This window comes from Amphibalanus amphitrite, unplaced genomic scaffold, assembly GCF_019059575.1.
Source record: "Amphibalanus amphitrite isolate SeventyFive unplaced genomic scaffold, NRLGWU_Aamphi_draft 000470F_arrow, whole genome shotgun sequence".
NCBI classification, from domain to species: Eukaryota; Metazoa; Arthropoda; class Thecostraca; order Balanomorpha; family Balanidae; genus Amphibalanus; species Amphibalanus amphitrite.
Window position 1 is genome coordinate 60,857 of NW_024881964.1, and position 23,333 is coordinate 84,189.

A 23,333-nucleotide genomic window follows, 5' to 3' on the forward strand; every position below is an offset into this window, starting at 1 on the left:
GTCAGGATAGAGAACGCATTGGGCTCTCAGTGACTGGCATGGGCTTGGGGGACCTAAGTACATTGGCCCTCAGGTATCTACGTAGGCTCTAAAGCCAGTGTAGAGCTCTCCTAGGCCGTACTTAAAGGAAAGCTCAGGGCTTTAGCAGTTATTGTAGGGATTTGAAAGCCCTACCCTCATATAGCAACATGGAGTCCTTAGAGACTGACAATTGACATTCAGATTCAGTCTCTGTGATGAGTGTGACCTATAGGTCACAATGGCCAATACCTACCGCCTTTGGAGCGCGCAACACTGGCCTCTACTCCTCAAGAACGTCAATTTTAGAGGCCGCCATGTCGGTGTCAATAGGGCTCTGCTCCTCGGTTTTCGATTCCTTATGCAATCTGAACCTTTGTTTTGCAGTTTAAAGCAAACCTCTTCCAACAAAATTGTTAAGTTTCTTTGTACTCAAGAAAAACAGCAATTTTTCGTCGATTTCGGGCGCTGCGGTGGGGGGGGGGGGGCATCCTGGTGATTTCTGGCCAGGGTGCCATCCCCTTGAATGCCACCCTGGATCCGCCAGTGAGGTTTTGTGTTGTTTTGGGTCGGACCCCCCCAATCCCAAAACCGTGGCGGAGCCCCTGCAAAGGTCATCACCAATTGACGTCATACCATCTAGATTGTTTTACATACGATTTATCCACTTTTATCGAAAGAAAATTCATCTGATGTTGTTGGTTCATAAAACTGATGAAACATTACCAGCCGCCTATCAGGACCACTTGAATAGGGGAGAGAGGTCATATTGCGCCATGTTCTTAAATGCGCCACACCTTCCTCCTGTCCAAAATTCGATTCGAATGAATACTCGAATGTATGCATTTACTTCACCACCAATAACTCGCTCTTATTCCGGTCCACGGGGGCAGGTGAGGTGTCTCAGCTTTCTCGCAGACCATTTTTTGTGATTTCCTCTATTTTCTTACGCGAAACAGTCTATTTCGACCTTTGCTAGTGTCATGGTTTATCTTAGAGATAGTGAATCAACCAAAAATAATTGTTAATTGCTCGTTTAATGGTAGTTTTGAAAGTTTATCACCACCGTGGCTTCGCTGTCGTCGCCATATTTAAAGCTCATGAAAAATGTGTTCCATTCGTAATTGCGCCCACCCTATTTGCGCCCTATTCTTCAACCCAGAGAAACAGCATCTGGTGGTTGGGACACATTTCATTGAACACTTTGATTATTAGAGCGCTCACCTTAACATTACCTTAGCCTTCACAGCATAAATGGTTAATGGGCTGACACGTTCAAATAGGCTACTTAGTTAGGTGGCAAACCGTTGTTTTTAACAGCTGCCGGACATTGGTCACGTGACCACATTTTCCGTTTGACCTTGAGTTGGCACCAGATTTTGTCGACAGACGTGGCGCAGCTTATTTTACTGCATTATTTTAGATACTAAATATTTGACGTGTGGTGGTAAATGATACCGTGCAAATAATATTGAATCATCGGTGACATAGTTACCATTGAAACTTCGAATATCATCAATAAAATACAATTTATCTATTATTACTCTTCCATTGATTTTATTGTGTTTGCAGGCATAGGTAGAAACTGAAGAGCTGAGCCTGTATTGTATTGTATTGTATTGTATTGTATTGTATTGAACAATCATGAGCGATCCACATTCTCAAAGTGCGTGGCGATTACTTGTTCTATACAGTAGCGGCGGAGGCACTGCCGACTTTCGGTCCGATTCTTTCCATGCAACGTTCTCGCCGATCAACGTTTGACGCCGATCATTCTCGGCGTCAAAATTACAGTTTCCATATTTTATCCACTGACTTGTAATGGTGACGTCACGCGATCGGCCTGACCTCATGTGACCTCTAGGAGAAATCCGAGATATGCAAGTTTTGAGACTTCTAGAGGATACTAGGTCCTGTAAGTATCATCTCGCTGTGACAGCTCCTCTGGCACCGAGGGCGTTGCGAAGTTTCGATATTTTGGGACTATTGCAGAGGTTCACGTGTGACGTCATAAGTCAGTGATCTGACCTGAGACGGAAATGCAATTGGTTTCCAAAGATGCGTATGGAAGCAAAGATAAGGGCCCTGTTTCACCGGTGATAGCAGCAAGCTGCTATCACGTTTCGCGAGCTGACGTCATGTCGTGACGCCATACTGTTGACGTAATGGGTAGTTCCGGCGCACGATTGCCGCGACCTTGGTGGCGGCATTAAAGGGACCCTCCCACCTTCAAAAAAGTTAATGAATTGGCACGAAAGTGATGTCGCTCGGTTCAGAAAGAGCGAAAACGAATATCTACCAAATTTCATCGAAAAATATTCACCGGTTTTCAAGATATTAGACTTTTACTTTTGTTTACTTTTTGGGATCTCCGCTGTTCCTAGCGACTTTATTTGAAAGTGTGGCATTTGTTGCGCGCAAAGCAGCATATACCACCGCGTGCTACCAAACGTTTTAGTAAAAGATTTAAAAAATCGTTAGATCTCCGCTGACGTCACAAATTCTAAGGGGGCATACCAATGCACTAGCCCCTTAGAATCCGAAAACTGCAAGTTTGAAATTCCATATCTCCGAATTAAAGTATTTGTCGATGTTGTGAGTGCCCAAACCGGTATTTGCAGGCCATGGCCACCAATTTGGCTATCTCAACTCAAAACTAATGTTAAGGTGGGAGTGTCCCTTTAAGTGACGTATGAGCCTAAAAGTAAGAGTTTACGCAGTCATGATAGTATATTTATTTTTGATATATATTTTTTCAATATGATGTATTTAAAAGTTCTTTTAAACCCAACTTCTAAGTTGGGTTTAGGAAAAATTTGGACATTAACTTCGAACATTTAGCTGATGACGTAAAACAATATTGCGGCAATCGTGCGCCAGAATTGCCCCTTACGTCAGCAGTATGACGTCATCACATTACGTCAGCTCGCGCAATTTGATAGCAGCGTGCTGCTATCACCGGTGAAACAGGGCCAAGGTGTGCCAAATAGCAGCCCTCTAGCTATAAGGTGTTTTGAGCTATCGCCAAAAGTCGTGAGTGGAGCGCTACTGACTCCTCCGGTCGGCCGCCGGGGGTTAGGAGGCGTGCAGGGTATCGGAAAACCACCTGGTACTTTGCGAATTTTGCCGAAAAAAAATACATTTCTTATGCCGACTTATAGCCAAAAGACGACTGAATCTCAAACCAGTCGTATCCTTGCACTAAATGGCTTGGTTTAGACACGATAGGTCTGAAAAGAAAAGGCCCCATGTATTCTCTATGGGCGCCGCGAGGCCGTTGGCACCAGAGTTTCGGGAAGTGCCCTCGCCACAACCGCACGTGCAGATTTGGTCACGTGACCAAGCGCATTTGCCGCCACTGTATTTATATACACTGTGGTTTTTAATAGGGCGCTTTTACATGAGAGGCATGGGCGCTTTTTGATGGGGTAGTCCGTAAATGCGCCCTTTGCAGCCCGTGCAGGTGTGTCGGAAAACCTTTCTCTTGTTAATTTTTATGGGCGTCACTGGCGGATCCAGGGGGGGGGGGCACGGGGCCATGCCCCCCCCCCAAAGGCCTAAAGTGGCCTGTTTGGCCCCCCCAAAAACGTAAGAAAAATTGCTAAGAAAATATACCTTGATGGAGGTTTTTAGCCACTTGGTGAAGTAAAGCTTTCCACAGCAGTATATGGAAGCAATATGGTAGCAGTGAGGGTCAGTCAAAAGTTGAGCGAGTGGAGTCGACCTTCAAAAAAGACTTGTTGGCACGTGTTTAAGGCGTGGTAGCTGGGAGTTGGCGGTGTTTCGCGTGGTGTGGCATCACTGGCGGATCCGGGGGGGGGGGGGGGGGGGGGACGGGAGCCTGAGGTGCCCCTGACAGACCCGTGGTGCCCTTGGTAGGTCTGTGGTGCCCCTGGACCCTGGCAGGCCTGTGGTGCCTCTGGCGGGCCTAGGGTGCCCCTGCTAGGCTGCTGATGCCCCTGGGACCTGGCAGGACTGTGGTGCCCCTGACAAGCCTAAAGTGCCCCCAACAGGCCCGTGATGCCCCCGACAGGCCCAAGGTGCCCCTGCGTGATGCCAGGCGCGTAACCACGAGTCTGAAGTTACTGGGGACCATATGAAGGGCCGCGAAGACCAAATATCATATTTCAAGATCAGGCTTCGCCCGAGTGCGGGGAGGGAAGAGGACGGGGGCGTTTTTGGCCACTTCTGCCAGTTGTTTTTGTTGCGCGTGTAGGGAAAACCGCGGCGCGCACCGCCGCGAAACTTGGCATAGCTTATGATATCTCAACTTTGCATCGTGTGTGAAAATTTTGACCCCAGGTCACCTAAGTTCAGGTCACCACTCACCAGGTCAGTAAAGTAACCATGCCTCTAAAAAAATGTGGCTCTGTTATTCCTTTCGGATAACTGATTGGACTAAATTTACTAAAAGAATTAAAAAAAAATCATACAGTTTACATCCCTGAAGTTTGAAACTCGAGCTTTTGCATGAGGAAATCAGTATTAACAATTTTTATATCTCAAAGTTTTCACATCGGTGACCTAATGTCAGGTCATTTTTACGACCTCTTCATTATAGGCAAGTCATTGGGAGAAAATTGAAATGCTCTTCTTTCATTCGACGCGTCTCGACGAGACAACCGCGATGCCGGTAACGTCAGCGTCATACAAGTTTTGAGTCCAAAGTTATGATACAAAAAGCTTGTCCGCAAAAACGCCAGCCTGGAAGATAAACCATTGACCTTAGGTCAAATCTGAGAACATTACCTACTCAGAAAGACCTTTGAAAGAGCTATCGAATGCGCTTTCCTGCAGCACTGCAGCTCTATTGGTTTCTGACTTACGTGCTGTTTTGTGAAAAGTTGTCAAAATTAGGAACAAAAGTTCGTGAAAATTTCACATTTGATGACCTCCAGTGACCTCAGTGATGACCTGATAAAAATGATATAGGTAATTTTGAAAGATACTGTAGCAAGCTATCTGTTGCTTTTGTACCGCATCTTTCTAGCTTGCTTACTTACCGAGATAATCTGGTGTGGCCAAAAAGCCTCCCCCCACCATGGCGAAGTTGGCTGAGAGACCCACCCGGGCGCTGGCTAAACAAAACATCCATGGATGTTTTGTTTTGTTAACGGAAGACAAAACTATGGATAGTTTTGTCTCCCGTTGACTACATTCGCTAATCAAGCAAATTGAGGAGGTCGTCGGTTTTACTGGGGACGGTCCCCAGTAACCCAAAAGTTACTGGGGACCGGTCCCCAGTGTCCCCAGTGGTGGTTACGCGCCTGCGTGATGCCGTGATGCCTGCGAGGCCGGTGGTACCCCTGCGAGGTCGGTGGGGCCCCTGACAGGCCCATGGTGCCCCTGCGAGGCCGGTGGTGCCCCTGCTAGACCGGTGGTGCCCCTGGCAGGCCTGTGGTGCCCCTGCTAGGCCGCTGGTGCCCCTGGGCCCTGACAGGACTGTGGTGCCCCTGACAGGCCCATGGTGCCCCTGCGAGGCCGGCGGCGCCCCTGGCAGGTCTCTGGTGTCCCTGACAGACCTGGAGTGCCCCTGACAAGCCTGTGGGGCCCCTCACAGGCCCGTGGTGCCCTTGTTAGGCCTGTGGTGCCCCTGCTAGGCCGGTGGTGCCCCTGCTAGGCCGGTGGTGCCCCTGACAGGCCTGTGGTGCCCCCGGGCACCAAGGGGGGTCATGACCCACGTGGCCCCCCTTGGATCTGCCACTGGTACATATTATATTGATTTGTAATGGCGTTATGGCTTATGCAATATGCAATTGCAGGCACTTGGTATCCCTCACTTATCCCTCATTGGGGGCTCTGGCGGGCTTCTGAGGGCCCACGTCTATCTCCGGGAGCCCTAGACAGGCTCCTTTGGGTCCTTTCAGTCCACTATAGCATAAGAGGTCTCCATGCGAGTTCTATACATCTGAGGACGTACCCTGACGTCTGAGGTACTCAACTGCAGCTCCAATGGTCTCTTACACTGGCGGATCCAGGGAGGGGGCATTTAGGGCCATGCCCCCTTCCCAGAGGCCTAAAGTGGCCCGTTTGCCCCCTCCCCCAAGCGATAATGAAGCACAGTTCAATCACTGCCTGGCCCAGGAGCCGAGTTAGACCACCTCCCGGCCCGCAAAGGGACCCAAGCACTGACTCGAAGCGGGTTAACTGGTCGACAAAAGCAATGGTAAGTGTTTACAAAGTAATATAAAGGCATGGGTCGGGTGGGCTACCATTTATATATTTTTATTTTTAGTTAAAAAAAAAAATATTCATAGTGTCAGGGCTGTGACGAAAAATAAGTGGCCTAAATCCGATGAGAAAACAGGATTTGGGGGTACCCTAGGTTTGGCTCCTGCATGAGTTGGCCCCCCCCCCAAAACGCAAGTCTGGATCCGCCAGTGATGGGCGTGATACAAATTAGGAGTTGTAATTTGATGCCAAAATAACTGAGGTACAATTTGAGATATCATCAAGCATGGCAGCTGGTCAACTTTAGCCGCAATAGGCCGATATCCTTAAGGTGGCGCAATATGACCTCTCTCCCCTATCACCTGAGGTCGAATAGCCATTTTACTGTGCAGAGTGTTTTATTAACCCGCGCCCGGCTGGGAGTCCTGGATTTCCACGCCCTGCTGGGGGGGGGGGGTGTCTGAACACCCCCCCCCCTTCTAACTCGGCTCCTGGGCCACGTAGCGATACGCGGAAGGCGGCGTTCGAAAGAGCGTAAAAAATAATGAGGAAATCACTTCGGTCAATTTTTTGGTCAGGTCAAAGGTCAGGTCACCAGAGGTCATTGAAGGCAAAATTTCGCCGATTTCCAGGTCGAATGTCGACAATTTCCAAGAAACCAACGCATAACTCGGGAACCAATAGAGCTACAGCGCCGCGGAAAAGCGCATTCGATAGCTCGCCCTTTCTGAATCTGACCTAACGTCAACGGTTTTGCCTGCAGGGGGCAAAAACTGCAAAAATAACAGATTTTTTCGGAAACAGTTTTTCTCCCATAACTTTTGACCCAAGCCTTGTACGAGCTTACTTTTACCGGCATCGTGTAACTTGACCTTGAAAGGTCAACTTGAAAATTTGACCTCAGGTCAAGGTCATGACCTGACCGGAAAGGGTCATGTTGCATATCAGTCGATCCGTATCGTCGAGCTGAACACATCTAAGGCGTTTTCATCGCTCTAGCATGCCTCTATCAAAAGTTATTTGCGAAAAACTGTTAGATACCATTCGTGACCTAAGATGACCTCAGGGCATAAACAGGGGTCACGGACACCATTTTCATGTTCAGTGTGTCCAAACCACTTGTAACTCAGTGTTTGGGAGTGTTTATAATGTCTTTCGTCCAAAAGAGGCGCATTTCAATTTTCTCCCATTGACTTATAACGGGGAGGTCGCAAAATTGACCTGACCTTAGGTCATCGATATCAAAATTCTGAGATATACAATTTGTACATGCTATTGCTCTTAGCAATCGCTGAAAGTTTCAAAGCGATCGGTCACTCGGTGTAGCTATGACAGACATTGAAACTTTTTATGAGGTGAGGTCACTTCAAGTGACCTGGTGACCTGACCTTGAATGACCTTGGTCTGAAATTTTTACAACATGTGTAGAATTGATGTATGATAAGGTGTACCAAAAACGGCGGCGCTCCGCGCCGCCGTTTTTGAGACATTCGCGAAAAACCACAAGGGGGGGGGGGGTTCAAACACCCCCCCCCCCCAGCAGGGCGCGGGTTAAAGTGGCCATCGCAATTCCCACCTTAACATTAGTTTTGAGTTGAGATAGCCAAATAGGGGTCCCTGGCTTGCACTTACCGGTTTGGGCACTTACAGCATCGAGAAAGGCTTCAATTCGATGATATTTAACTTCGAAGTTGCAGCACTTCGCATTCAGAGCGGCTAATGCATTTTAATGCCCCCCCCCCCCTGAATCTGTGACGACAGTGCAGATCTAGCGATTTTAAAACCTTACACTAACATCTTTGTGAGGCAGTGGTGGACGGTGGTATATGCTATATGCGCGCAACATCACCAGCATCAGCAAGTGCCGCACTTTTATAAGATACCAAATTATTCCTTCCAAATGACGTCACGGGAACAGCGAAGGTCACAAAAAGTAAACAAAAGTTGAAGCGTAATATCCTGAAAATCAGTGAATACCTATTTTTCGGTGGAATTTGGTAGACATTCGTTTTTGCTCTTTCTGAGCCGAGCGATATCACTTTTATGCCACTTCATTAACCTTTTTGAAGGTGGGAGGCATAGGCGGCGGAACGGGGAGGGCACCGGGGGACCGTGTCCCTCTTTGATTTTGGCATTTTAACATTAGCCCCATGGGCGTTGCATGGAAAGAATGGGACCTAAAGTCGGCAGTGCCCCCCTTTAAATGAAGGTGTTCCGCCGCTACTGGTGGGAGGGTCCCTTTAACTGTCAAATACAGATACAAATGCAAATAGATTTTTACTATAAAATGTAGGCATGGTGCAAGGCATATTTACGTCTGGACAACGAGTTGCGGGGAAAAGTGCTGATTTTGTTGCAGTTTTAGGAGCCGGTGATTAGGCTGGATTTTTGGGTTACTTTTTCGTTCCGATTCATGTATTTCATAGTGTTTGGCTTTTGAATATTTTAGTTCTTTCAGATAAATATTACTTGCCTTACAACTTTTGTAAAAACGTTTCATTTTTTATAAGCCGACCTTCAGAGTCCTAAAAATACATCAGCACTACAATCATTGTAAACAAGCAAATGGAGGACCACTTGGCTCTGTTCCAAGGCGCTTTTTAAGTTTATCTGGTGTTTTCCGTACTCTTGTACGTCGTTTTGTTGGATGTTTTGGATCCATTAAGATTGACTTATATCATATTTAAGAAGCATGTGACTGAAAACAATCCGAAGTATCCAGGAGGCTGACAGAGGTCCTGACTCCTGAGCAATATCAATATCAAGTTGAACTTGAAGTTTTAAATTTTGGTTGATAAACGCCAGTTGATCGGGCTCATATATCAGCAAAAAAAGTAAAATTAAAAGAGCTTATTGGCCGAAAACAAGCTATAATATTGCAGATCCTGGAGCAATACTGAAGAGCACGCTGAGCAAGATCATGCCAGAAAATGTTGACTGATCATGATGAGTGCATATTGATGTATTGGTATGAATATTGAATGATAACTTACAACAGCAAGATAAATTAGTGCTAACTATCAAGTTAACAATCTAGAATGAATGGACTTTGGCAGCTTTACTATGCTTAGATGCTGTGCAGATTGTAATGTGCATCAGGTATATAGGTACCTACTCAGTGTCTGGCAAATTAAACATGCGATCATTCCATTGCTACTGCAACTGGAGGAGAAAGCTTGGATCACCAAATCCACTTAATGTTGATTTTGATGTTAATCATTACTGTATTTCTTGAAAAAAGGATTGTTATAAAATTGTCAATGTGACAATCCATGCAACGATGTGATCATATGATGTGTTTATAGTCATTCATGATAGTGATTCATGATTGTTGGTCCAATATACAATGGCAAAGCTCTCAGTCTCAGCGTTTCTTCCTGTGGATGGCCAGCAGTGACTCAGAGCTTAGAAGTATTAGTTTTCTTCACAGGGCTGGGATAAAAAGTACTGAGGGTAATCTTCCACCAAGGAACTCTACTTTGAGTTTTGACATGGTATGAGATGTAGGCACAAGTAGGTAGGTGCTTAGTTCCTATAGTCAGCAGTTGTGTAGGTTTAGTCGGGTTAGCTTAGATTAGGTTATGCTAGTTTTTTAATTTGCCAAGTGTCCATAAAAATGTGACCTGAGCAATGCGCATACCTGGATAACCTGACAGCTGACCTAACCTCAATCATCACACATATTTGCAGCCTTACCCAAGACCTGCATAGCAGAAGCACCCAGTTACAGGTAGACTAGGTACTCACACTAACTCAATCTTACCTGCTAACCTTCAACTTGCCTATAGTTAGCTCACCTTACCAAGCTGCATCCAGGGAAACAGTCAACTGAGGAACTGGCTCATTGGGTGGCTGGTGTGAGTCTGTGCATTTAAAGTGTTTCTTCTCTGAAGCTGCTCTGCACTGCTGTATGTCATGTTAGATGCTCAGAAAATGTGCATGGGAAATGATTATGAAGCTACTTTAGTGCTTTGTTAATGATCGAGACATGAACAAGTACAGATCCTGCAGGGTACAGCTATGAGTTAGGTGCTAGGTGAGTATGTTATGTGAATGTGCTGTTCCCTGTTTGACCATAGTAAGTATACAAACAAGCAAAGGGTCACAGTTATATTCAATCTCCACATAAACATACAACAAAAACGGCCATATAGCCTCACTCCGAACACACCACAAGTAGCTTAAGCCTTTGCAGGCACAAAAATGCTTTGATTTACAGGACAGGTATACAATATAACCTCAACCTCTGTCCTTGGGGATCTTGCTGCCAAGTTGAGGTACGATGACTGAACTTCAGGATTGATCAACCTTTTCTTCTTAGCCACTGCTTATATACGAGAAAGACTAAATGCAGAATGCTTGTTTGTAAACTGCCTCAGCCTTGAAAATTTAATGATCCACCTTCAATTCTGACATGAAGGCACAAATAAAATAGTTCTCACTCCTTTTGGAATACACAAAGCAAAATATTTAATAACTTTTAGTGGATGGACAAGAGCAATTAGCATAGCTCCCCACAGGGGCGCGGGAACTACTTTCCGACTGGGGGGGCACACCATAATAGAGATTAACCTAGGGTACCCCCAAATCTAGTTTTCTCACCGGTTTTAGGCCACTTATTTTTCACCCCTCGGCTTTTTCAACAAAAAAGAAAACATTTGCAAAAAAAGTGTGGTATTCCGTCTCAAAGCTGTGGGGGCACCGCCCCCACGGCCCCAGAGTTGGGGGGGCAAGCTGCCCCCACTGCCCCCCCGGCTCCCGCGCCTATGGCTCCCCAGCAAGTTAACTTCTGGCACTGATGAATAACACTGACGCTTATTCGCTTCATATTTTGTAACAAACGCGCAAAAAACTGCAATATAACAGCACTATATGCTTCTTGACAAAATGCAAAAGTAGTAAAAATTTAGCCCTGATGGCATTCATTCTTGATGGAAACGTTATTAGAAAAAATTTTGTAGTAACTATTAAATTCCGGCCAAAAACAGTGCACGGTTTCAAAAAGAATCATTCCAATGGCGGTCCATTCTTGCGGTCCTGAAATCGCCACTATTTCCGGCCTCTCCAACGCAACTCGTTGTCCAGACGTAAATATGCTGGTGCAAGAGGGTAAATTTTATACCAAAATGTCCACCACCTAACAATCCAATGTTTAGCTAGTAGAGGACATTATTACCGAGTTGATTCGAAAATTGGATTATATTTTATACAAAGCCAGTTAAGGTTAACCCATGCCCTAGTGGGGGGAGGGGAGGCTATTTTTTGCCCCCCTCCAGACTTTTCGTCTCTCCAGAACCGCTGCGCCGAGCGTCACGAAACTTTCAATACCCTGCAGGGAATCAATTTTACACATTTTGACCAAAAAAAAAAAATCCAAAGGCATAGATAACATGAACTACCATGTTCATGTTCATGTTATCTATGCCAAAGGCTATGATAGGTTAGCCGCAAATGACCATAGTTGCGGCAGCCGTCACCAGGGGCGTTGGGGTCACGAGCGGCCGTGACCGCTCGCGGGTTATCAGTCGTTTCATCAGTATATAAAGCGCATTCCCTAGAAGACCCGTGACCTGCAAAAAAATTTATCTTTACCTGACCTGTGACGTTATCGGTGACCCCGAGGTCAATGAAATTGGATTTCCCTCATCAAATTTGACAGGGCTTTTGAACGCCGGTTGAATTTTGCATATTTCTCCAGTAGTTTCGGAGATAAATCCGCGCCCTGCGGCCGATTTCATAAAGGTTTGGTAGTAATTTACAACTAGGTGCATTTCTCACCCCTCAAAACTACAACCACACTGAGGGAGCGGTTTCATAAAGCTCGGAGGGCATAAATTTCGGCAGTTGTAGTTTTCTGCTTGCTTTGATTGCATTTTACTACCAACAGAACTTTAATAAATATTTCAATTCTGTGAATTATCAAAGTATTAATATAAAATGACTTAATTGTTTTAATTCATCAATAATAAAATTAAATATGATGTTTAAAACAATAATCAAAAGGTAATCAGACAAAAATTTATTTGCTAGTCTTGCATTAGGAATTGTAAACAAAAACAATCGTCCAAGGCCATAGAGAAACTACTGCATTCATTTCGGCCGGCTGAATTAGGTTCAGGATATTGATATATAAATCCCTTTTGTACATTGATTGCTTGGGTGTTCATTTGTTTCTGATATATATGTTTCAGTGTTTGATTTATGTTTTATGTGTCCAAACGATGAGAGCGTCGCAGTGAAACAATACCTAAGCTGCCCAAGGTTTGGCCTTGGTTGAGTTTCAGTTCAAGTTTGGTTAGAAGGCAGAAGGCATAGCGCCTCTGCCCTCTCCTTAGTTGCAAAAACGAGTGCGACGACTGCTAGTACTGACTACTGAAATGTGAGTATTACATCACTTGCCTCACACAGCTTTTGCTAATTGACGATGTGGGTATACTGGGTAATCCACAGCAACTGGTGTCAGTGTTCATGTGTTACTGTTACGACATAGTTGATGCAGCAATGCAAAGTATCTATGTACCATGAATTAACAACTCAATCAATCTTCTGCCAAGGTCAGGGTGGCAACATGAATGGTTTTGAGTATAAGGATGATGAAACTATTTCAGGCTATGTCAATACAAAAGTGGACTAAAAAGTGTTTGTCATTCTGATTCCATAAAAGCATTTACAATGACTCATTGGTAATTTGAATTGCTGTGTCTTTTACTCTTTTGTCAAAATCCCCATGATTATTTCTATTGAAAGTACACTGTAGTCTGAACAGGTATTTTGCTTGTAGTAAGTACGGATACTGCTCAGGTGCTGTCACCCGTTTGTGCAAAAAGTCTCCAGACTTGTCAGTTCTTGAGATATTTACACAAAATTTGCTTAGAAAAGTCATCAAATAGTCTAACAGAACAAAACATGCCTTATCTAACCTGACCCAACTTTACCTTATGGCTTATAACCTACAACCTACCACCTACCAACCTACCACCCAGCAACCTACAAACCTACAACCTACTGCAACTTTTGGTGAAATTTGTATAAATATCTTCAGAACTGGCGAGTCTGGTGACTTCACAAACAGGTGGCAGCACCGGAGCCACTTGCTAAGCTATAAGATTCAAGATTGCCAACAGCCAAAGTAAGGTTGTTATTAATATCCTTAATCCTATTTTCCAGCTGCTGAAAGGAAGACTGGAGGGCCTTTAGCAGCAGCAGCAGTGGAGCTTGGAAGGCTGCCTTGAGGCTGCCTGGCTGGCCTCTACAACAGAGACAAAGTTTAGAAGTAATTTGTCAACAATGTTGTCCATGCTGCAAGAGGTGAGACCATGTACCTGTACTTTATTACCTAGGGTAGGTATGGTAGCCAGTTTCCCATAATTTGTTGATATGGGAGGGAACATGCAAACATTTAAATAAAATCTTTTTGCAGTAATCTCTGGCTTTTGAGAGCAAGTTTCCACTTCCAATTTTACCAAGGAAAACATTTGCATGTCTAGTCATTAGTTGTATGGCTGTATTACAGTGATGTATTGGGGAAGAAGTTAACAAAACGTGATAGCATTGTTAGTGCATTCAAAGAAAGATCTAGTACCGTTTGTCATTAGATTGTAGGTTGGTACATTTGTTGACATGAAGCTAACAAATTAAACAGGCTGGCATTTTAAACAGACTGTAACAGTCTTACTGCCATAATTGATTACAGGCACCGGTTGTTTTCAGTCAAACTCAAGTTTTGAGGCAAACATTTCACATTTTTTTATTGTGTTTCAGTTGTGCTAATTGTGTTCCAGCTTATAAGGTCTTCAGAATGCAATTAAATGTAATGCATGTAATGCACGCATGTTGCAGGTGGCTGACGAGCACCAACCAGCGTGTGCAGCAGCCGTTCCGTTGTAAACGGTGCGCTGACCGCGGAGCCGGGGGTTGTCGACCGCCGGCTGGCACTCACCACCGTCCACCCCAAGCTGGCCATCATCGACTGGCTCGAGAACACCAGCACGCTGAACCAGTTCATCAGCTCGACGTGCCCCGACTTCGAGCAGCAGTGCGCCGAGACGCGCGAGCTGTTCACTGGGAGCAGATGAAGCGACATGGGACTCAGAGCGGCGCCACTGACGTGCAGCTGCAGCTGATCGGAATCGACAGGACACGTGTTCGCGGCTCGGCCACCACTCATCAGCCTGCTGCTCCTGCCGTTCCGTCTGACGGCGCCGATGACCGGGCTGGCGGCGTCTCTCGACGCGTCCGGCCACACCCGGCTGCAGGCGCTGCGCTCGTCGCTTTGGGTTGTAAATGCCGTCGAGCAGTGAGGGTTGCCTCGCTGAGTCGTGTGGGCGCTCCTCACTGTAGAGGTCGCTGTGAGCGCTGTGCTCCTCTTCGACCAGAGGATAGGTGGCGGTAGCGGTCGGTACGCAGCCAGCAGCGTACTGACACGTCATAGACCGATTGAAGGTCTTCAGTGCGTTATGAATATGGCGCGGGTAGCTCGATTCCGGCGGCGGCGTGACACTGACCCCGTGACCTCTAGCCGTGTCGGTCCGTGTGCGCGGCCCATTCGCCCCCGACTTGGGTTGTCGATGGCGGCTGCCGGCGCCCTTAAAATCGTACGTGTTTTAGACAAAAAGGGAAGACTTTAGTGATAGTGATGTTAAAAGGTATAATTTATTTTTCTAATGATTTTATTGCGTGCTTTGGCTGAGTGTCTTGATTTAAGTTTGTTTGCTTTCAAATTTACGATAATAGAACAGCACAGGGTCAAAAGGCGGTTAAGACGTAGAACAGTAGCTGTTACATTGGGCTTTGTACGCGAGCCGGCCGGCCGAGTGATTACTGCGCGCGCGCGCGCCGTATAAGAGATACTGATTCGGAGATACTGATTTCCAAGATCGTCGAGCGCCAAGTTCTGCGATGGCAATATCTCCTGAATATAGTGAACACTGAACACAGCGGCAGATGACAACGCCTTGACAATTGTTTTCGTCGAAATACGTGCTACTCAAAGAATGCCACGAAGGTGTGTCGTTGCTTTATTTGCTAGTCCGCACATCTGAGATCGTTTGAGACAAGTGTTTGAAGTTTAACCGGAATCGCTCTGATAGCTGCGATGCAAATTCCAACAGCTGTTATTCTACTAATGAAAAGGTAATTATGCTATTGCTGGCCATGAATTATGAATAAATCACAAATTTTGTAAAAGCAAGGATTGTTTCCGACCGGACCAAAGCACACATTTTCAGAAATTTTGGCGGGTGGGGTAGGAAGGGGACGCAGCCGGCCGCTGACTGCACGTTCAGGTGCGTCGTGGCGTCGCTGATGAAGTACACCGTGCATATGTTTATCACCAAGAAATTCATGCATTGTGATGTAAAATAAACAATGAAACAATTCCAAACGTAACCACCCAGACAGACGCCGATCCGCCCCCAACATGGCAACACGCTAATAATTTCCTCGAAACTCGCTGAAGACGACTCGCCCACCATTTTGAGCAGTATATGCCCCGCTGCGGAGGCGAATCGTTCACTCGCCCAGTCGGGGACGCAGCCGGCCCCATCACACAGTGTCAGACACTGAAACGGTTTAATATAGGCGGTTTTGCACAGTCTGGTCCAACTATTATGGGACGCGCTTGCCGCGGGCGCCGCAGTGCTGGCACACGTGCAGCGGAGCCGCGTGTCCGTCCACGTACTCGCTGGCGCCGATCTGCTCGATCAGCGACAGTATCCGCTGGGCGGCCTGCTAGCGCGCCACCTCGGCCAGGGCGAGCGGACCGCTCAGCTCGGTCGGGGCGGCAGCTTCTCGTGCTCGGCAGAGTCCACAGCGCCGCCGCCCATGAACTGCTGCAGCCGTGCGCGCAGCTCCTCCTGCTCTCTAATGACGTCCTCATGGGCGGCCGCGGTCCCGGTGACTGGATGCGGCTGGAGAGGTTCAGAGATGCGCGCGGAGGCCACTCCAGCGCTCCGGGTTCCAACACGGAACCGGCAGCGGACGGCACGGCCGTTGTGTGATGAGCCAGGACGGCTTCTCCTGATGTGCCCTCTGCATCAGCTGGCTGGTCACAGCTGGCGCGCTCTGTGGGACACGGACACCGTGTTACAGTTAGACGATCCACTAACGTGTTATCATGGGACAAAAAGGGAGGTGTAAGATGCAATGCTCTGTGGCGTGCTCTATTGGAAGAGCGGGAAAAGTGTAAGATGCTGCTATGGGACATGGAAGCAGGTGTAAGAGAAGAAAATCTGCCCGAGCTACCACATGCAGATTTTCTTCTCAAGATGCAGGGCTGGAAAATGATCAAAATCACTTCATGTCATATTAACAGTTGGCCGCATGTGAGACACCTGTTACAGTGACAGCGGAAGTTGGTGAGGCAAAAAGATGTCAAACCTACAATATCTGACTGTTACCTACATAGAAAAAAAGCTACACTATCCATTTTTTCAATACCTACAAAATAATGATAGGAATACAATGACACTTAGAAGCTGCTCATTGCAAATGACGTTGATTTGAAAAGCAACAATGACCTACCTACCTCCAACTTACTAACCTACTACAAACTATCAACCTACAACCCATTCAGACAAACCTTTTGTATACTAATACCAGAAGCATCTTTGGGTATAGTAACTCACCTTGGTTGGAAGACCTTCAATTGATGTAGGTATGCACTTGCAATACTGACAACTTTGACTTGAGACCAGTGAACCTGTTGACGATGACGGGCAAAAGGATTAATATAGGTACATATGTAGTTGTAGCTGACAATTGACATATCAATATTACACATCACTTGTGGCAAAAAGCATTATCACACTCATTTTATATGTTACCATGTTGAAGAAAGAACACTCAAGTGGTTCCCTGCAAACTGTCAATCTCAAATCTTATCAACTCCTACAACAGCAAATATTTGCCAACAATACATTTTTACGGTCTACAAACAAAGTATTACTTACTGCCTTGTGCCTTCAAAGCTCCTGATTCTTGGTCAAATAGTTATTTCAAAATAAATAGGTAGAAAATTCGATTCACTTCCACACTTCAATGTTCAAGACAACTGTTGATGTCAAAGTTTGGTCAAATTTATGCAGCTCAGAGCAACGCAGAATTTTGTGGGATATCAAGAACATGAAAAATTACTTGAGTGTAAAATGCATCGTTTTATGAAACCGATCTGCTGCATTTCTCTCCAAAAACAGCTGTTGGGCATAAAAGTCGACGTAGTAGAATTTCGGTCGCAAAATACAACCCCGTTTTCTTTATGAAACCGCTAGGGCATAAAATCCGGCAAAAATGGGTGGGAAATTGCGCCGGTTGTATTTTACTACCTTTTATGAAATCGGCCGCTGGTGGGGTCTGTTTATAACGCGACCTGGGGGGGGGCTATTTTTTGCCCCCCCCCCCCCCCCCCGTCATACAAGAACACCCACCCCGCAAATGAATATCATGTAACGATACCAACATAGGACAGCCATGAGCTTATCGACATTAAAGGAGATTTATCGGACCAACAAAGGAAAAGTAGAGGAGACCCGGGAGGTATGGACACGTTTTGTGAAAAGGCAATTTTCCACTAGTGGGCAGTGGCTAGACATGGTTTTTCACTCTGTGTACGTGTAATTGCCTTTCGCCTGTAAAGTGTGCCTGATATTAGGCACCTGGGATCAACTATTTTGTCTCGAGATAACTTTTAATAAATCATGCGCTTTTTCGATCCATCAAAATACACCGGGAGGTATGGGCCAGGGTATATTGAGTGAAGTATGGCCCATGGCCCGGGAGGTATGGGCCCGTGCTATGTTTCATATTCTTTTCTCGACATTTAGAACAATGCTCGTAGCTGGGATCTATCTTGAGCTCTCTTAGAGCCCAGGTACCGCATAAGCGGCCAACAACTTACTTCATGGAGGTCACTTGGGGACATGTGTATTTTTTACGGAGCGAGCAAAGCGACAGGAGTCTTTACTTAGATGAACGGAAATTTCTGAGTATGAGCGGCCCTCCGGCCGGCCATGCGGACGCCTTTGCGAAGCTTATATCTCAGCAACCACTTGACTGATTTACACGCGGTAATTTTTGTAGGGTAGCTTCATTCCTTCTACCAAGTATTGGACTATTCCCGATGCATGTGGGTGACCCCTTATGCACGTGCCAAGTGCAAAACGAAGAGGTGTCAGTTTTGTAATTGTTGCAATATCTCGGTAACTACTTGGCCGATTGCGCTGAAAGTTGGCATGTAGGTAGGCACCCACTAGGCACCGCATATCCATGTGCCAGAGTTGGGGTGCTGCTGCACGTGCGCACGTGCAGGGGTCGTTTCCAGATCTCGAGAACGGCTGGACCGATGGCGCTCAAATTTGGTACACGGTTAGGGACCAGTTAGTAGGATGCCGTGCACAAGTCAGTTGGGACCCATTTTGCACGTGCGCACGTGCAGGGTGCCGCTCCCAGATCTCGAGAACGGCTGGGCCGATTGTGCTCAAATTTGGCACATCGCTAGAAACCGGTCAGTAGGGTGCCGTGCACACTGCACAAGTCAGTTGGAGGTATCCCCTCGAAATTTCGCACGTGCAAGACTCACCCCCTCGCTCGCTCCGTCAGTCGCTCCAAAAGGCGCTATACTGGTGGTAAACTCAATCATGTTCCATGAAAGAAGGCAAATAATATTTTTCAGCTTGAGTGGAATTTGTAGTAAAATTTTCGACCTTGCGCGACAATCTATAATAAGATTAATTAAAGAGGACATTCAATGAAAGCAACATTTTATTGATTTAGGATCACCGGGGGTGGGTGGCCCGAACCTTCCGGCTAGGACACCAGAATGCGCGTAGCGTCTCAGTTCATAATCTTGCAAGAAAGCTTCAAATTGTCTATCCATTCTTAAGTTGCATGCTTTAAAGGGACCCTCCCACCTTCAAAAAGGTGAATTGGCATAGAAGTGATGTCGCTCGATTCAGCAAAAGCGAAAACGAATATATACCAAATTTCATCGAAAAACATTCACCGGTTTTCAAGATATCATGATGTCAAGACATTTACCTTTGTTTACTTTTTGGGATCTCCGCTGTTCCTAGCGACTTAATTTGAAAGTGCGGCACTTGTTGCGCGCTAAGCAGGATATACCACCGCGTGCTACCAAACGTTTTAGTAAAAGATTTAAAATCGTTAGATCTGCGCTGACGTCACACATTCAGAGGGGGCATTCTAATTTCTAATGCATTAGCCCCTCTGAGTCCAAGTGCTGCAACTTTGAAATTAGATATTTTCGATTTGAGGCATTTCTCGATCTTGTGAGTGCTCAAATCGGTAAGTGCAAGCCAGGGACCCCATTTTGGCTATCTCAACTCTAAACTTATGTTAAGGTGGGATGGTCACTTTAAACTTTGTGTTAGCGATGGTCTGACATAATAAAACGAGCCTGGTTCAAATTTATCACGAATTTTCTGTATATGCCGTATTTTATTCGAAAAGGGCAAAAACGCATTATCACCGCTCAATGCCAAAGAAGACCGAGGAAGATTTTGGAAATCGCGTGGGTTGTATATCACGAAATAGCTGCTACCAGCTTACGCGGTCAAATGTGTAAAAACACGCAGCACTTCTTCAAAACTGCGATGCCCATACCTCCCCGGGGCCCAATACCTCACGGGTCTCCCCTATTTACCAGTATAACGCCTTTTGGGGCGACTAACGGAGCGAGCGAGGGGGTGGGCCTTGCACGTGCTTAATTGCGACGGGGTACCTCCAACTGACTTGTGCACGGCAGCCTACTAACCCGTCTCTAGCGATGTGCAAAATTTGGGCACAATCAGCCCAGCCGTTCTCGAGATCTGGAAGCGGCACCCTGCACGTGCGCACGTGCAAAATGGGTCCCAACTGACTTGTGCACGACACCCTACTAATTGGTCCCTAACTGTGTACCGAATTTGAGCGCAATCGGTCGAGCCGTTCTCGAGATCTGGAAACGACCCCTGGCCTGCACGTGCGCACGTGCAGCAGCACCCCAACTCTGGCACATGGATATGCAGTGCCTAGTGGGTGCCTACCTACATGCCAACTTTCAGCGCAATCGTCCAAGTAGTTACCGAGATATTGCAACAATTACAAAAGTGACACCTCTTCGTTTTGCACGTGGCACGTGCATAAGCGGTCACCCACATGCATCGGGAACAGTCCAATACTTGGTAGAAGGAATGAAGCTACCCTACAAAAATTACCGCATGTAAATCGGTCAAGTGGTTGCTGAGATATAAGCCTCGCAAAAGCGTCCGCACGGCCGGCCGGCCGCTCATACTCAGGATTCAGAAATGTCCGTTAATCTAAGGAAAGACTCCGCTCGCTTCGCTCGCTCCGTAATAACGCCGTGCAAATCAACAGCTGTGCATGTGTAATGGCGAGCCCATTAATTCGCCACTGCTGCTTAAAACGCACCAAGATAAAGCAAAAGGGTGGAGCCATCCCCGCCTCTAAGAGCAGACATGTTTAAAGGGACCCTCCCACCTTCAAAAAAGTTAATGAATTGGCATGAAAGTGATGTCGCTCGGTTCAGAAAGAGCGAAAACGAATAGCTACCAAATTTCATCGAAAAATATTCACCGGTTTTAAAAACTTTTACTTTTGCAAGTAAATGGCGAAGTACTTGTATGAACAGCATTATGACATATATATGTTTTCAAATATAACCTGTTCATGAGAATCGTTCAGTTCACCCGTTCGATGCGGAAATGTTCGTGCGTGCTCGTGATCGTTCACTCGTTTTCGTACTCGTTCTCTCTCGTCACCCGGAGGACCATAAAGTTATTGTTCATATATGAAAGAGTCTATTCTTGATTGAAACGGAAACGGTTAAAATGCACAAAATACGGCGGTCACAAATGCGGTTCACTGAATCGTTCTCGTAGGGCCCCGTGGCCGCGTCGTACGTAAGGCCACGTCGGCCACGTCGTGCACCGGGCCGTCGCGCACCGGTGGAGTCCCGTCGAAGACTGTCAGGCCCCCGTCCCGTCTCTGTCAGGCCCCGGCCGTCTTTGCGAAGATATCCAAAATGCCTATTTGCTCGCTAACATAGCCGGCCCGGTTTTTCGCGATCATCCGCGGAAAATCCAACAACTAGCGAGCAATCGTTCAAGCGTCCCGTACGCACGCACACACTCGTAACGATCCGTTCAACATGCGCGATATACATACACTCACATACAATGCACATTACGCACTACACAATGTCTGACTGAGGCAGGCATTATCCCCGCCAACAATCACCCAGTCATAAAACTGGTGACGGCGCGGTCTCGGCAGCCGGGTGCCGTCACACACTGACGCATGTCGTAAACTACACACGCTGGGCCGAGAGGCATTGGCGGCAGTGACATTGCCGTCACATGGCCGACACACAACAAACACCCATCACACAATGTACAACACGACACACATTACGTTACCGAAGCGGCGAAGCGAACAAACGCGGACGCACAATAGCGCTAACACGGTGCGTATCATAAACTAATCTAACACTGCTATGTTACACTCAAAAGGTCGTAAATTACTATGCTCATCCAAGCCCGAACGGCCAAATGGGCCGGGAGGGACACTGTCACAGTGTGAAAGCGTAGCACCGTCCCACGGCTCACAGTTGATAGCTAATGGCTGAACACTAAACACAAATGACCATTGACCGCGGACAGAGTGAGCGGCTCACTCTCACACGCACACACACACACGCTTACACCGCGAATGACGGGCGCAGGAAACACTAATAGATGTCCAGACTACGACACTGCTCGGCGGCTCAGAGCGCTCGTAAACGACTCACTTCAGTCATCCCACGCGCGCATTATCACTCTGAGGCCGTTTACTGTTCGTCACCATCGCACTCGAGACGGCAGAGACGAGAGACAGGCCGCCTGTATTGGCCAGTATCAGTCGTCACGTCAACGGCGGGAATACGACCGCCCACACCAGGGTCACACACTCCGCTCATCTCACCGACCAATGTCCACGTGGTACGTTTACGTCGGTCAGTCGCACTAGTTCGCCAACCCTGACCTCGGTCGTGTCCATGATCGACATGCAGTGTGCGGTCGGCGTGCGCGGGGAGACACTCTCGCCGCCGGCGTCGCCAGGAGCGATCCTGCGGCTGCGTGTTCTTCCGCTTCCAGCGACGGCCACCGACTCTGAGCAGGCCGCCGGAGTCCATGAGGCAGGACGAGAAGTCACTGCCGTTTACGACCGGCTCCACTCGCTCGGTGACGCACGCTGTCACCTTCGTCTCGTCGTCGGAGAGGGCGGCCGGGCCGGACCGCGCAGCTGGACCTCGTATCCACGGTCCGCCGGGGGCGAGGTTCGTCCCCGGGCCGCCTCTGCTGAAGATGTCGGCCGGGCCCGGCGGCTCGGCTGCGTGACACCACTGGGTCGTCTCTGATGATTCCTGGGTGTGAAGGTCAGCGACTGCACTCGTTTTATCACTGACACGAACGTGATTGACAACGTGTTCACCATTGAGCACCGAGCGTTCCGACGCCCGCCCGGTCACCGTCCATCCCAACAGCGTTCTTACGGCGCACGGCGTTCCCGTCGGTCCCTCGATCACTTCCCGCGGCACAATAAGTTCGATGACGTCGGTTCCCAGGAGCACCTCCACTGGGCCGTGGGTGGCGCTGGGGAGATCCAGGTCGGCAAGGTGCGGCCATTTCTCCTTTGCTACTGTGCAGACCATGGCCTTGGCTGACACGTTTAACGTCGGCGTCGTTTGGGCGTTTCGTATACGATGTGCCCTGCCGTCGCCGCCCACAGCCTCGACGGCGAGGGATACGCGTCGTGACGTCGTCGTTTGGGTCCCACTCAGCGTACTCAGCACCAATTTGTCGGTGGGCCCCGAGATGCCGAGTCGGTCACACAGGTCGTCGGTGATCAGTGTGATCTGACTCCCGAGATCCAGGAGCGCGTTCGTGGTGCGGCTACCTGCCGGCCCATTTACGGTGATGGGCACCACCTGCAGGAGAATATCACTGCGAGGCTCGGCCGATGCGGTGCCGACATGTTTGGCAGATGACGGCGTACTATCATCGGAATCGCGCAGCGGAAACACTCGTCCTCCATTGTGTAACAGCGTGTGATGACGCCTGCCGCAGTGCTCCGCGTCACATCGTGCATCA

General features: G+C 47.5%; 1 protein-coding gene and 1 long non-coding RNA gene across 6 annotated transcripts in view; one reads left to right on the forward strand and one right to left on the reverse strand.

The window, feature by feature from the left end:
* The window catches only part of LOC122392125 (histone-lysine N-methyltransferase PRDM9-like), a 97,558-nt gene that overhangs the window by 5,320 nt on the left and 68,905 nt on the right, over positions 1-23,333 (reverse strand). For 2 of the 4 annotated variants that reach the window (XM_043386689.1, XM_043386688.1), the window contains exons 11-12: positions 16,815-16,888; positions 15,190-16,251 (exon numbers count right to left, since the gene is read on the reverse strand). The exons of the other annotated variants lie outside the window; for them this stretch is intronic. In XM_043386689.1, the coding sequence (XP_043242624.1) occupies positions 16,108-16,251; positions 16,815-16,888 (218 nt within the window). In that variant the 3' untranslated portion in view covers positions 15,190-16,107. Of the gene's footprint in view, positions 1-15,189; positions 16,252-16,814; positions 16,889-23,333 lie in introns of those variants that run through there. 4 annotated transcript variants of the gene reach the window in all.
* Positions 12,235-15,379, forward strand: LOC122392126. Of its 2 annotated transcripts, none has more exons than XR_006258464.1 (3): positions 12,235-12,568; positions 13,357-13,497; positions 14,029-15,379. It is a non-coding gene; the product is annotated as an uncharacterized LOC122392126 (long non-coding RNA). The 2 variants fall into 2 exon arrangements; XR_006258465.1 differs by lacking the exon at positions 12,235-12,568 and adding an exon at positions 12,688-12,743.